The following is a 16,227-nucleotide window of genomic DNA, read 5'->3' on the forward strand; positions in this document are numbered from 1 at the left end:
AAACAGCCAGCTGCATTTTGTCCACAAACTTCTATCATCAAATGCAATCTTTTGGCAAACAAAGTTCATGCAAACCCTTCTAATCATCTCCAATCAAGAACATTTAACACTCCAACGAATAAACGAAAACTGAAACCATTGCCTATGAATGAAAATTTTCAGCAAACCGAGAGTGAAACTTGCTGAAATTTTCTATTGCAGCAACTCCCTTGCTCAGCCTAAACGAATTCAGGTAGGACAAACCAAATGCAAGAATCTAGAGGCACAAACTTGGGGAAGGGAAAGGGGAAGGACAAAACACCACTAAATGTCACGAACACTTGCTGCAAAATTTTAGACACGACCTTCTCTTCCATGAAGACCAGATTTTGATTCAAATGCGCAGCTTATATTAGATATTTCTTATCTTAACATCACAATTTTAAATTGAGCAACAAAACTTCATGATGATTACAATCAAATGACCAGAAACTTGGAAAGGTACCATACGATAAATCTGGAAAGGAAAAAAAATGCAGAAAAGGACGGACAAAAACTGTTATAACTTTCTTATTATTTCATCAACTCAAGCTGAATATCAGAATTTTGGCTTGGGCGTGCATGTGGTGCATAAACTGAGCAACAAATCCCAGATTTCAGTCCAAACAAAAAGTTCCAACAACAACCAAGACAAAAGCTCCAACGTCCGAACCAAACCAGATGATTAAAAACGAAACAAGCTACTTTTCTTCATGGTTGTATTCGACAAATCAAATGGACAGGCCATGCTAAAATCCTTCCTTTTCAAAGCTAGGAACTTGCTATTGAATTTCAATCTAGGAACGGAATATGATTGACACCCAACAAATTTCAGACCCTACCATGCCCGACATGCCAAAAAACATCAAAAGTTCACAGCTTTAAAATACAAACCATAAGCCAACGATGTTCTTCCCATTACCTTCTTCCAAAAATCAAAAGTTTCAAACCCAAACATGGCAAGGCTACAATGTTAACATTAAAAAGATTTGAAAAGAGGAAGCAAACATCCATATACCTGAACAGCAAAATGAGGCAGCTTGGAAAGATCTTCAGCGGGCAGCTTTGCCTTCCAACGATAGTAGTAGCCGACTATGGAGGTGCTGGATTTCTCCTTCACGAACTACTTGCCCTTTCTTTTACTTGGAATTCCCCCCTTAGCCGTTCACTCTTCTCCTCCTACACTAGCTCTCTGTGCTTTGTTTTTGCCCTGAAAACCCCTTTCTAAAACCCTTGCTTAGTTTTTTTTTGTTTCCCGTCGATTCTCTCCCTCAAAATCCCTCTTGCGGCTGATGCTTTTCTTTTTCTTTTATATGGAACTCCCAAACTCATAAACCCTGCCCTCAATGGCCAGCAATCAACCTCCTCTCAGCATCTTATCTTGGCCATCCGATGATGCTCCGTGGCTGTCCTTTGCACGCTGCAAAAAATTGCAGCGTGCATGCTGCGGTTAATTTTTTTTTTTTTTTTTTTTTTTTTTTTTTTTTTGCTTGACAACTAATTAATTAAGAATAATAATAATATAAATATAAATAATAATAATACCAAATTGACAAAAACCAGGTAATAATAATAGTAATAATAATGAAAATAATTTAAAAACTAAACAACTAAAAACAACAAAAATGGCCATTTTTCCATCTTTTTCTACATTTCCTTTTTTTCTCCCTTTTTCATTCATTTTCTTTTTCTCAAAATAACTTAATAAAAATAACCAAAGTGCCCAAAAATTGAATTTAAAGAAATAAACATATTTTTGTGAACAAATTTTCCTTTTTCTTTTTTCTCTTTTTTTCACTTTTCATTTTTCTTTTAAGAAAGCATTGAATAAAAACAAAAATGACTAAAACATATTTTTGATGTTTTCCTTTTCTTTCTAAAACTCTATAAACTTAAAAAACTAAAAAAAACTAAAAACTAAAATCTAAAACTTAAAAGTGATTAAAACCTGAAATGACAAAATAAAAATGAATAGACAAACTAAAAGGGCAAAATGAATAAAACTAAAATAAAATAACAACTAAAAATGCAAAACACACAACAATGAACTAAATGCAAGCGATCTAAAATAAAAATCATGAAGTAGATGCCACATACAAATTATTCAAAATTTGGTGTCTACAATTACTCCATTCCGAAAAATGATTAACCATTGTACATAATTCACAATATTCATTTTGTTATTTATAGCGATCCATGTTGTTCTCATGATATAAAGTAGTTAGATTTTTTGATCGAGAACTGAAGCCCATTACTCCATTCCAAAAAATGATTAACTGTTGTACATAATTCACAACATCCATTTTATTATTTATAACAATCCATGTTATTCTCGTGATATAATATACGTAAAAATGTGATTGAAAATATACAAAATTAGTTGCAAAACTTGTTTGGGCAATAATACAACAAAATAAGCTCCTTAAGGGGTTTTCTGTTATTTTTCAAAATTTTGGGGAATCAAATGTAATTACCAACAAAAGCAAAGCGAACTAAATCCAATGCGCGTCTGAAACCGGCCGGCGCCCGGTCCATTTCCGATTTCCCCACATTTCCTCTTATTATTACTTATTACCCCCTTCCGTAGATCCAAAATCTTTTCTCAGATCTTCACCGAATAAAAAAATTTGATCACCCAATCCCCTGTCAAAATCACGCTCATATATAGATCTGCCAGTATATTATTCACATTTCTCTCAACCCAATTCTCCAAAATTGTACTATGATAAACTAAAATAGGAGAAAAAAGATTATTTTTCAGACTCTCCATCGCCGTCGCAGCCGCCGGAGACGTCGCCGTTGTGCTGGTAGCTACTGCGTAGTTATTGAGTAGATCTTGAGAAGCAGTTAGGGCAAATGGATTCATCGCCTTCCCGATTGGGAAGGTACGAAAGCAATCTCGCCAATCACAGTAGCAAAATTGTCCGGAATTCGTCGTCGTTGGCGAAATCGATTTCCGATTCCGGCAGTCAAAGTCTAGCTTCAATTCTTAATAATCCACACGCCGGAAAATCGGACTACTGGTGGTCACCAACGTCCTCCATCCCCGCGCCAGAATTCGCGCCTTTACCCGCTGCCAACTCTGCCGGCATCCCGAAACCCGGATCCGAAGTGAACAAACCTGATTTCGGACCCTATCTTAGCTCCATTACCGAGCATTACAGTCGTTTCCACGATATTCAGCAGCATGAATCGCTCGAGGGGCAGGACAGTGAGTTCGCAGGCCAGGGCGAGGCATTGGTGGCTTGCTTGAGGGAAGTTCCAGCTTTGTACTTCAAGGAGGACTTTCAATTGGAAGATGGCGGGACTTTTAAGGCGGCGTGTCCGTTTAAAACGACGGCGGAGAATTTAGTTCTGCAGGAGAAGCTCTCGCAGTACTTGGATACGGTGGAGCTGCATTTGGTAAAGGAGATTTCGCTCCGGTCGAGCTCTTTTTATGAGGCGCAAGGGCAGTTGGAGGATTTAAATGCTAAGATTGTTGAAGGTTGTAATAGAATTAGGGAATTGAAGGAGACTATAAGGCTTCTGGACTCTGACTTGGTGGGGTCGGCAAGGCGGGTACAGGAGGTCAATGTTCGGAGGGAAAATATGGTTGCTTTGAGGAAAAAGTTGATGCTTATACAGTATGTGAACCAAGCACTCTCAACTCTCAAGTTGGTAAGCATTGTGTATTTCATTTCATCTTCGGAAATTGTTTCTGGTTTTGGCTTTGGCTTCGCAAGTTATTCTTTTTGACATATGTGATTGTGTACAATTTGCTTTTCTAGTTTTCCGACGGACGAAGACTTGCATTAGTGTAGAAGTTAAATTCCATCTAAGACATGCATGAGGATAATCCGGATGTGATGACAAATATAATGGATTGAACAAGATGTTGAATATGCTAGTTATTATTTTATTTTGGACGGTGGAGGATGGAGAAGATTCTTGGCTGCAGATTCTAGATTATGATATTGTTCTTATTGAAGTCTTAGTCCGCATTATGTTGCAGGAGAACATTGGAGTCCTTTTGTTTGGAAGGAGGACTTTTTTCTTTGGGTTAGAAGCACTAACATGGAATGCTTCTCCCATAAAACTTTGAGAATTTGGATGATAATTTGGGGGTAAAAAGGGGTTTCAGATAAAGAATATTACTCCCATGGCAAATTTAAGATTATGGAGGATAATTTTAAGATGGACATGATTATGGGAAAAAATGATACTCAAATTATTCTATTTAGGTTTGACCAAGGGGAACCTCTAGCAACTGCCTAGTTGCAAAGCCTTGGAACTAAGTTGATTGAGTTGCAGTTTATTTGTTTGGAGGTTTAAACTTAATATGCTAAGCGTGCTGAAGAAGAATTACACTGGCTGACAAACCAGGGAGTAACTTGATTATACGATACTAAAACTTCTGAGGGTTTAAATCAGCCTAGTATGCTCTTTAAAATTAAGGAAGTTAAAAGTTAAAGAAACTATACCCTTTTAGATTGAAAATTTAAAATTCTGCACACCAACAAACCCGAATTTTAGGTATTGCCCTGTTGGACATTAATCGAGTAAAATGAATAATGTGCCTCTGTCAATGACCTTTCACAGCTCTGGAAAAATTAAAAAAAAAAAAAATTCGCTGCAGCCAAATATTTAGCAAATTGGATTGAAACAATAAAATGGGCTTGGTATCTAAGTTACAAATCAGGAAGATCTTACATTAGACTATCCTTTGGACCAAGAACTTTTCTTAAATGATGTTCTTGGTCTGAGATTTAATTAGGCAGTGAATTTCAGCACATGATGTAGCTGTTGCACCGATTTGTTTAATAGGGTTTCTATAAACTAGTTAGGATTTAGTCTTATCTAGTTTTTAGTTTCTTTAATTGCATGATTGGTTTCACTTTTAGGTTTAATCATCTAAATTATTGGCTAATAGTTGCTTATTCTCTGTCTAGACTTTAGGCTGATGCTACATTCATTTGCTTTATACAGCTTATTACTTCTGCAGATTGTGCTGGAGCTTTAGATGTTACTCTTGATTTGCAGCATTTACTGGTATGTTTATCACAACCAAAATCTTTTTGCTTAATCTTTAGCTGTCTTGGTGATTTCTTCAATTTAACTTCTTTGCTAGAAAGGAGGGCTTGTTCTCTCACTGCATATCGTTATAGAGGAGTTGATGGTCGCCACAAGTTTAGAGATGCTTTTGTCGCCCTTTTTTTGTTCTATTTTTTATTAGTTTAAATTTATATGATTAGTCTTTTCAGATGTTTCCTTTTTGTGTCTTTGCTGCTTCTTTATTTCCTTTTTGTGGAAATGAAGGTAGATTGCTGTCATTTTTCTTCATCGTGTGTGTTAGATTGATGTTAAAGAATAAGTAGAATGTAAAGTAACAAAAGCAACAAAGCTCAAGTCAGTTTTTCAAAATGGTTCAAAATAATTACCAAAAGTAAGTTCTCACTTCTTTGTGTGGATGATTTCTGTGGTCTATTCCTGTATTTGGGGATATCTGTTCTTTATGTGAAGGAAGAATTGTTTTGATTCTATGGATTTGAGAATCATTATCCCTTGAGATGCAATTAAGAGCTCATGGATGGATCTTTTAATAATCTTGGGATTTTGCTTCCTGAATTTCTAATGAAACTTGCAAATTTGATTTTTACTTGGAAGTCTAGAAAAATACTTTTGCAGATTAGGGAGCTGTCTCTGTAGTTGATTCTGCAATCTGTTGTGGATGATTCATGATTTCATGTTTCTCTCTCATAGGATGGCAATGAGCTGACTGGTATGCATTGCTTTCGTAACCTTCGTGATCATGTAGCAGCTTCTGTGGACTCTATTAACAGGTTTGTTCGGCGCTGCAATTGTTATTATAGTTGAACTCCTTACTGTCAGTCTTGGAGGACCTTTGTATCTAGGTAACAGAAAACTTTAAAATCCAATGCTGTAGATGCAGTTGATGACTATGTAGGCGTGTATGATCAAAAGCAATTATATATCTATGTTATTCTGTGAGAAAATGTCAGAGAATAGTTTGTTCTGTTCAATTGATGACAATTTTATGCTAGTATCTTCTAGTTACTTTCATGATTCTAGTGCCCGACTTTTTAACAATAACATCGGTTCTTTGAGTACTATGAAATGAGATTTCTTAAACTCTTGTGCACTTGAGAGAACAGGAAAACAAGAGTGCAAAAATATGGCCATGCTTTTCCTTTATATTTGTTGGAATAAAGGGGAAATAAACCCATACTATTGATTATTGAAAATTCCAATGGGTTATTTTGTTCCCAAGTGGATGGTATTGTAAGCCCACCCAATAGGCGTCTGTTCCTTTTCCCAAATCTGTTTTATGTTCCACCAAGGGATTGAGACTGGTAATAGCATATGCAGATTATGTGAATGGAACATGACTCTATGTATTAGATATTTAACTGTGACTGTGCTTCTTAAACAAAATCGATCTATGAGAGGAACAGATAGATGAGTCTGGTGATGAAGGGGAATATTATAACCGGGATGGATATTAAGATCTAAAGGAGTTGGCTTTTGGTACTTCGCTGTCTATCTGTGATCATTACTCTCCCAACTTGATTACCTTTCCTCGTTGATTCTGTCAGAATATTCACACTATCCCTGTGTTGAAATTTCCACACCAAACAACAAGGACGCATATGATTTTAACTTTTACCTTAAATGCATGTTGACTAATGTTGTGATCTAATGGGATTTCTACTTTCTTTTTGGGCTATTATTTATTTTCCATTGGTAATGTGTTTGTCTAGTCAAAGTAGGACTTTCAATCTTGTCAAATTGAAGTAGAATACAAGTCTTAAAAGTGCCAATGACCATTTTGAAAACCATGTGTATAATCATGGTGCTTTGTATGTCGCTGGATGCAAACGAAGTTTATATGTCATTACATGGTATCTACCATCTGGTGCTTTCTTGTGTTGTTGAAAGTTCCGCACAGACCAAATGAAAATTCTTGAATGCCTTAGCTTCCCAAAATATGGTAATGAACTAAGTGATTAATTCTGTGCTTCTACATGAGATTAATTTATGGAAACTTCTGGCTGACTACAATTTATTTTTACATCCTACATGAAGAAATTAGTCAATTTCCCATCTTTTCTAATGGTATGTTGTTCCTTATTTGAAACTTTCTCGGAGTATGAATTTGGTGCAACTTTATATAGTCTTCAAGGATGATAAATAGGAGTCCTTGCATTGCACTACTCTCATCAGGCAAATTTTGTGACTTTGATGGGTATTACAGTACATTGCTTTTAAGCACTCCATCTGTCCCATTTTACATTTTATTTTGGTTTGTGCAAAAATACTTGTCATGGTTTAAAAATGGAATTAAATAAAGCTCAACTTTCCTATTATACCCTTTGTACTATTTCTGAGAAGAAAAGATTTATGTTCCCTCAATAATTAGTGTTATAAACCATCTTTGTAGTTTGGTAGTTGTGTTCCAAAGTCAACCTACAAAATATTGAACTTTGATTAAGGGGGCAATAATGGAAGAGTCGCTTCAGTAGCTGATGTGTTTTGGACAAATTTTATGTTTCATAAACTATGTGCAAAGTAGACCAAGACATACAAAATGGGATGGAGTATGATCTTTTCTTTCTTCATCTTGTTTCTTCTGACAAAAATGAGTGAGAAGTAAGCTGTATGGCTTTGCTCAAACTGCCTGCATATTCAAAATCTTGGGTGATAATGAAATAGGCAAATCCTATGATTGAAAAGGAGTTGGTCCTAATAAAACAATTCTTTAAGTAGTTAATCTTATACAGCTGAAGATATTGCTCCTATTCTTCAGAAGTATTGGATGTAAAAATAATGAGGTAGGCTTGATTTTAGTGCTTGCATGTGGGGGAATTTGGGTTAAACATCAAGTGAAGATGGCAGTAAAGAGGAATTGCATTATTTATTTATGGTCGTTCATGTTACTGTTTCTTTTACTATATACTTATTTGGATTATGAACATAAATGGTTCATTATTAGATATAGCATTGTTACTTTAGTATAAGAAGAACCTTTTAGATATCATCCAATGTCCTGAGTGTGTTTTTTGCATATCAGTACATTAGTTATCTAGTGCTCATTTGGATTTTGGGTATTATTAGTTTATTATCCATTGCTTTTTTAATGGAATCACAACCTTATAGATCTTATCCAACTATTAGTTTGTCTATTTGTTTGGTAAACTGAAATTTGTGTTGCGTGTGATATTGGACCATGAATTTATGAAGTGATGCTTGTCTGGATGCACGTTGTCTCATAAATACTCTTGCAGTATCCTTTCTGCAGAATTTCTGCACGTGACTATGCATGACGAGGTCAGCATTGAGGGTGTAAGAGCTAGCACCAGCATAGCTACAAATGGAAAGGAGGAGAAGGTAAGCGCCATTTCTGTCAACTTATTTTTTCTCTCATTAATGTATGTACTGCATGGGTGCATTCAATAGGTTTCACCCTTTTAAAAGCACAATCTTTAGCACTTTGTTGATGGTTTAGGCTTTTAGTTCTTTACAAAATATGTGAAGAACTGCTATCTGTTTGAATCAACTCAATTGAGATATATGCTTAGGCTGCGCTATTCTACTTGATGTTGTGAATCCTCTAATTTACTCAAAATATTTGTTTGTTAGAAATAAAAATGTTCAAAGTAAGATAGCCAAGACAGTGAGGATAAACGGATTGAGAATGATAAACAACATTGCTGTGGTTTCTGATCTCTCCTCGGTTTGTACTCGGATGTTGAATCCAAAGACAGGAGTCTTTACTTTTCAAGCATGTGTTTGATTTGGTCATAAGTAGTATTGTAGATTTATAATAAATTGCTTAACTAAGGTAACTATTAGTCTTGAAGACCAGGTCGGCTTTCACAGCAATGGATGTTCGAATAATACTTTAATAATCAGTTAAGTTATGGTGGAGAAAACCAAGGATGACTCTATATAAACCTGGCCAACGGAAGTGTTGAAGACACTAATTTATTAGGTAATTTTGCTTGTAAACCCATATAATTCAGACTGATATTCTTGATTCTTGCGATCTTGGAAAACGAGGAAGCACAAGTACAAGAAAGTATATGATGCTCAAGAGTCAAGTTAAATATCATTTCCAGCTAATTTTCTTTGAGCATTTGTGAAATAAGAATAGTAGCTTGTGTTGCTCCCTGATTTATATTTTTTGATATTGAATGATAATTGCTTATTAACATCCTGTTGGATCTAACTTTGGCTGATTTCCTACGTACTGAGAAGTGAAAACATGACGTTTGGGTACCAAGCTTATGTTGTTTGCTTATGTTAAAAGTTGAAATTGACATTGCAGACTGAGTTAAATGAAGAAGAGGTGTCAAATCTTCGTGATCGGCTTCTTCCTGTTATTATTGGATTGCTTAGAACTGTAAGTTCTATATCTTGTATGCCATTTTTGTTCTTGAAGATCATGTTGACTTGTTACTTGTTGATAAGATGAATTATTCGGCTGTAAAACTGTGTCAAATATTTTTCTTTAGTATTTGATTTGGCAGCATGTTGAATGAAAAGGAAATGCATTGTTGTTCTAAGATTATTGTTTGCTCTTGCAATGAAGGTAAAGAAAAATTTTACATAAAACGTTTATATGATATAAAGATAGACTGCCTTAACAGCTTGTATCAGTCAAAGATGAGGAGTAACTTATTGTGTGAACTAGATGGAGTCATATAGGTCATTACTTATTTGATGCAGTGCTTACTTACAGGATAGGTAATTACTGGAATTTTGCGGTGCGTGCTTTTTTCATAGGTGATTGCTTAAATTATGCAGTGCTTCAGGTGGCTTACATCTGAGCGTTTGATTTGACTCCTCACCCCTTTTTTCCTCCTTAGGTATAGGAGTTTTTGCTGTTCTCATACGCTGACAAGTCTACTTGACTTGTGCATGAATTGCTTTAGTTGGTTTCATCGAAGTTTTTGTAAACATGTTTTGTGATAAGTGTTTAGTTTTGCTTTTTGTTTAGTTACTTTTTTGTTGCCTTTTTTTTTCTTTTCTTTTCTCTTTCTTTCTTTCTTTTGCTTTCTCTGCTTTACTGATTTTTCCATCTTCTATGGATTTGTTTAGAGTTTAGTCATGTGTGTCACTTAGGATAATTTGTTAAATATATGATGCTTGCTTTCAGGCAAGACTCCCTGCTGTGTTGAGAATATATCGTGATACACTTACTGCTGATATGAAAGCTGCTTTCAAGGCAGCAGTTTCTGAGCTGCTTCCAGTTCTTGTTGCGAAATCTTTGGGCTTGGAGTTTATTTCAGGTGGAAGAATGGTGAATACAGATGGTGGGTCTCATAACATGCTTGTTCGCTTCATCCTTTTGTTTTTTTTTCTTTTCCCTTTACTGTGTAAAGAAAAGCTTCAACAGCACTAGTTGCCAACTGACGACTAATGAACCTTCAATATTCCTAGGTTGGTAGTTATTATGATTGGTTTTTTTTAAAAAAATTTTATCTCAATTTTTTTTAATGGTAGGATCATAATGCCAGTTGCCATTGGTACTGTAGAAGCTTAAACAGTCATTGGTTTGTGGCTGATATCGCTGAAGCGTTTGTTGTTTCTAGATCTTTTTTATTTTTTATGGTGGAAAGAACAGCTTCAGTAGTACCAGTGACAACATCAATAGTTGTTTGTTGCTAGTTGCTACTATTGAATTTTTTTATTTTACTTCTTTTGTTTGTTTCTCTTATTATTATTATTATTATTTTTTTGGAGGGGGGTGTTGGGGAAAGAAAAGCTTCAGTAACAATTGATCATGAATGCTGATGTCAATTATATCATGCTCAAGTTCTTTGCTGGGCACATATGATTATTCCATGTCTTTTAGTACATTTCTTTTTTATTTTCATTGTTTCTCTTTTTGACAAACATAAATTGTCAGGGGGAGGTTCCTCGCTTGCAGATAAGCTGAAAAATCTGTCACCTGAATGCTTTCTCCAACTTTTAAGTGCTATTTTCATTGTCGTACAGGTAATGCATATGTGCTCATTACTTTAATGCTGCATTCTCTGTTTTATTCATCTTTTAGACTTAGTATTAATTAACTATCTCTTGGTTAACTGTTCATTACAAAATGGAAATCAGTCATTACCACTTCAAACGTGGTAATGACTGATGTCTTGTTTCATGATGCCGACATTAGTTTAGATTGCCCTTTAAGTTTCGGTTTTGTTGAATGGTTTCCTTCCTCTTTAAGGTATATGGTATTTGGAGTCACCTATTTCCCTCCTTTTGGATGTAAATTGTGCATGTTTTCTTGAATTATGGGGATCTACGAATGAGTTTGATGCTGATTTAAACAGTTATGTATTTCTCCTCTTTTATTCATTTTCTGTCACCAGTGAATTCCATTTCCATGTAATCTTGTATTAGAGGACTTGACTAAGACTAATGCAGCTCTATATTTTGTTAGGGTAGATTTTACCAATTTCACTTTGAAGTGATCCTCATGCTCAGATTGCATAAAACTGAATAGTTTTTTAGCTATTCATGAATATTTGATAATGAAGTAACTCTAGACACATAACTTAAGCTCTTCAACTGTATTGCCATAAATTCTTGTAGTAGGATGCAGAGTAGCTGTTGATCTTTGACTCAGCTGTACGTTCATGAAGGCTCATTTTTTGCTTTTTGTTTGCTTTTTTCCCCATTAATTTTAACATGTACATAGCTTATTCCTTTTGATTTAACTTGTTGCCTTGTGGTTTCTCAATAATAAGTTTCCAAAAGGCTGCCTATAGCTGTTCTGAACTTTCGTAAGTCCTTTGGAAGCTTTACTTCTTCTTTGTTATCATAGTAGCCAGAAGTTTGTGTAGTGAGCAGTCCAAAGGGTCTGTTCTGTTCATTTATCCTGCTGTAAAAGATTCAGCTATACAGCAGGCCTTTTTGTTGGTCCATTCATATAGCAGAAGTTGTATTCTCTTTGTTCTGGCAATGGTATTGCATATAGCCAGGTGGTTAGTTGTCTTCACTCTTAAGGCATATGCAGTTAATGTCTTGAGCTATGCGTCTTTGGTTTATTGCCATTTAGTATGCTTCTGTGAGTTGCTGCATAGATGATAATGCCACTCTTTTAGATTCAGAAATGTTCCAAGTTTGTCCACAGGGAACTCTTGAAAAATTACAGCAGTATTTAACAAATTCTGGGCAATCAAGTTAAGTTACAGAACAAAAACTAATAAAAGCTCAAGATACTTTTGCATCAATTCTCTTCTTTTGGAAAACTAATTTTTGTTTCTTGTTGCCATCAATGTTGAAAAGAATTTTTAACGAGCCTGGCCATGTTCTTTGCCTTCTCTCTGAAATAGGAAACGTCGAAATATATGTTTAGATTTGGGTTGCTGTCACATTGTTCTCCCAAACTTTTCTTGCAAGTTTACTTCTTTTTTCTTAATTATCAATGTGTAATTAATCTCTTTTGTATCTTACATGTTCTATAAATCTTTTCCGTAGCAACTTATCAGAATTTTTGTTACAATTTTAAACTCTAGTTTACAATGACAGGTATCTTTATCTAGTTATCATAGAGGATTAGACTAACATGGAAGCAAACTTGCATACCTGTCAGCAAATCAAACTCTATTTTGCAATGATAAATATATTTGCTTTTTTATAGTAGAGCATTATGACTAATTTGACAACAATATAGCTAACTTCCATTAATAGTTGGACGGTTATATGACTAATGCTTTAGAGTATATTGCAAAAAGGTTGTGTGGTTAACTGTTGAATCAAAGTTTTGTACTTGTGTCAACTAATTCTGATGCAAAAGAGTTAAACCTCAGCATGTGACCAAGTTGGCTTTAGCTTTTTAACCCCAAGTTTTTAGCCACTACTAAAGGTGAATCCTAATTCTAATTTTAGATTTTGCTGGTTCAAAGTTTGTTAGGACAAATAGTTACTTCTAGGACTAAGTGTTCTCTTGTCAAAACCTTTAGAAATGAGGCTTTTTCTTTGACTTGTACAAGGTGATGTGACCTAGTAAAACGTACCAGGGACCATTTGTAAAATACACCTCTGTGAAAGGAGATGCTACGAATTGCAGGAGATTTTCTTATAATGGTGTTTTAACCTTTGTTGGAGTGATACTTACTAAATCCTTGGTAATATTCTAAAGTGATACCTACTAAATCCTTGGTAATATTCCAAGAATCTCCTGTATCCTTTTGCCTGATAACCTACTCATTTTAATCTTTAGAATTAGTTCCTGTTCCTGCAATCTTTAGATAGCTGCATCAAATTCTGACTTTCTTCATTTGAATTCAATTCTAGCACTAGAGTTTCAAGGATCAGTTCAATCCCGTTGGAAGAACCAAAAGTATTTGATTTTCGCACGACCCAAGAGATTCTTTAGTTTGTTATTACTCTGTTTTCCATTATCGTAAATTGTTTCTCTTTCTCCTTGTTGCCACCCACCCTTTTTTTTGTGTGTGGGGGGAGAGAAGGGAGGGAGGGGGGGCTGTTCCTTACAATGATGAACATGGTTTATATGAAGGTGCTTGATGAACATGGTTTATTTGCAGCAGGAATTCCAGCAAGACTGCCGATTTGTTTATGAAAATTGTAGAATATCATTTAAGAAGTTTTTCTCACTTAATTGGCCTGTGGGACTGAGAAATTCCTGCAGGTCTTTAAAGAATTATTTCATTGTGTGATTATATGTTTCCATCATTAAGTGAAATCTATTTGGTATTTGGCTTCTGTGTTCTTTATTCTAATGGTAACTTGATTCTTTGTTTTAGTGAATGCAGGCACACTTAGTGCGAGCTTCTGAAGTAAAAAAAGCAATTGAGTGGATAATGTGCAGTCGTGAGGGTCATTATGCTGCTAATACTGTTGCTGCTGCAATAGCAGTTGGTGCAGCAGCTGCAGAAACAACTCAAGAGACTGATAGTCATGGCAGTAATCTCTTGTCATACTCATCTATCGGAGATGCTAGAGACAATGATGCAACAAGGCCATCAGATTCATCAGGAGATTTTCGGTTATTTCTTTTCCTTCTCATCCTTCTTGTTGAGTATTTATGACTTCCTCAAACGTGCTCAGAAGAAGGGGAAAATATAAGAAAAAAAAATGAGGTTATCTTTGTTAATGGTAGAAGATATCTTGAGGGAAATTTTTATCTACGCTAAGGTTTGTATTTCTTTGCTGCAAATTGATACAAAGGGCTTAGTGTTGACTTTCGTTGTCAACTAGAATAATCAGTTATAGATTTGGTTACTGTGGACTATTAATGTTTTCTTGGAAGCATTTTAGTCATTTGAAGAAGTCTAGTTTGAAAAGAGAAACTGCATGCCACTGTTAATGGGTTCTGCTAGGAATTATATGGAGGGCTTTTGTATTTTTTTCTTTGTCCACACTTGGTAAAATGACTTTTTTATTGACAAAATAGTATTTCCATGTTTAAGAGGTATAGAATTATTATTGGAAGTTTTGGACAAAAAGTTCATTCAAGATTCTGTGAAGGTAGGACTTATCTGCTTACTCGAGGAGACATGCAGGGAATATGTAGTGGTTCGTTATGCATGGTGATTTTTTAACTCTGAAAGGCATAGTATTTCTTTCATCTCTATTACATAGAAAAGAGCAAGTGCTGCACAATCCCAAGCTTTTCCCTTTCCTTAATTTTGAAGGGCTTGTTTTGATATTTAATGGAAACAGATGTAGAAATAAAAATTCAACAACTGCCGTTTTGTTTTTGTTTCTTAATGGTGAATTTAGTCTCATAGTGGAAAAATATTGTACTTTTAATTTGTTAAATGGCTTGTGTGTAAAACATCTGGGAACTTCTGCTATTTGATTCTGGAGTAGGACATGGATTTGATGACTTTCCTTGCTCTTATTTCTTTATCTGTTTTTTGTGATTGGATGCATTAGTGAAACAAATTAGTATCTATCTGATTGAGATAAATGGCAGAAATAACCTAAGGTTTATAAGTGGCGTGGCAAGCAATCACCTAAGGAACCTACTAGGAAGTTGGTCTGAGTCCTAAGGAGTCTTTTTTCTGATTTTAGCCATCAGGGGTATTTTAGGAATTTCAGTTGGTTACAGGAAATTTATGTTGATCGAAGTTTTGTGTTTGGATATTACTTTTGATCATTAGTATTTTAGTTGTGAGAATTGGAGTTATTAAGGAAGGTTTGTTATAACGTCCCTGCATACTTTGATTCTAAAGATTTCTTGTAGTGATTCCTAGAGTGTTCTGATCTCCTTGTTTGCGTGTTCCTGTGATTTTATTCAAGTTCTCTGTTCTGAATCTTAGAGAATTTTGGCACCTGTGATGTTGCCTAATTTTGCTATTGACTGCAAGTTTCAAAGCCCAAAGCCTGTCCTACAAATCTTTTCAGCCTACCAAGCTGTTGTGCTGCGTCACTATTTTCCAGAATCTTCGGCTTACTATTTATCTACACAAAAGAACAGAATAAAGTCTAGAGATTCTATCTTTAAGCTTCTACGTCTTAATAAGCTGATGTTTGTATGCTGCTTACTGGATGACTAATATTAATATAATTGATATCCTTTTTGTTTAATTTCAGAACTGATGTTTTAAGGGAGAACACAGAAGCTGTGGTTGCTGCTTGTGATGCTGCTCATCATAGATGGGCAAAGCTTCTTGGAGTGCGTGCTAAAACTCATGAAAAGTTGAGGTTACAGGAGTTTTTAAGTGTTTATAACTTGACTCTGGAATTCATGAATGTAACAGAGAAGGTACCACTTACTTTTTGTGTTATGATAACTATAATTCCTTTATAGATACCTGTGGACATGATTGTGGTTGTGATAGCATATCATGCTAACATAAACAGATTGGTGGAAGGTTGGGATACAGCATTCGTGGGATATTGCAGTCACAGGCTAAAAATTTTGTTGAGTGCCACCATGAATCTCAGGTTAGCAGTTCTGTTTGAAGAGTTCTATTATTCTTTCCTAGCTTCTTGTTATTGTGATTTATCTATGAAATATTGGTATATGCAGATGACCAAGATGAAAGCTATACTTGAACAAGAAAATTGGAATGAAATAGACGTGCCTGAGGAATATCAGAACATTGTCACTTCATTGTTTTCTTCAGAGTCGCTAGTAAGTGGGGACACAGATGATCCTCCTGTTGATATAGCGACAAGGAATGGTGAAATGGGCACAAACGGTGATGGTTCAAATTCAACCCAAAATGTTGACCG

At 35.2% G+C, this 16,227-nt stretch overlaps 1 protein-coding gene across 1 annotated transcript; it reads left to right on the plus strand.

The window, feature by feature from the left end:
• Positions 1–2,642: 2,642 nt before the first annotated feature.
• On the plus strand, positions 2,643–16,219 carry LOC113755856 (vacuolar protein sorting-associated protein 54, chloroplastic-like; the record flags this gene model as incomplete). Its single annotated transcript, XM_027299722.1, has 11 exons — positions 2,643–3,675; positions 4,984–5,046; positions 5,758–5,837; positions 8,301–8,403; positions 9,344–9,418; positions 10,175–10,331; positions 10,928–11,016; positions 13,797–14,029; positions 15,583–15,754; positions 15,853–15,936; positions 16,022–16,219. Coding segments are annotated over exons 1-11 (2,055 nt in total), but the record flags the coding sequence as incomplete, so codon positions are not given.
• Positions 16,220–16,227: the final 8 nt, after the last annotated feature.

This window comes from Coffea eugenioides, unplaced genomic scaffold (assembly GCF_003713205.1).
Source record: "Coffea eugenioides isolate CCC68of unplaced genomic scaffold, Ceug_1.0 ScVebR1_1780;HRSCAF=2697, whole genome shotgun sequence".
NCBI classification, from domain to species: Eukaryota; Viridiplantae; Streptophyta; class Magnoliopsida; order Gentianales; family Rubiaceae; genus Coffea; species Coffea eugenioides.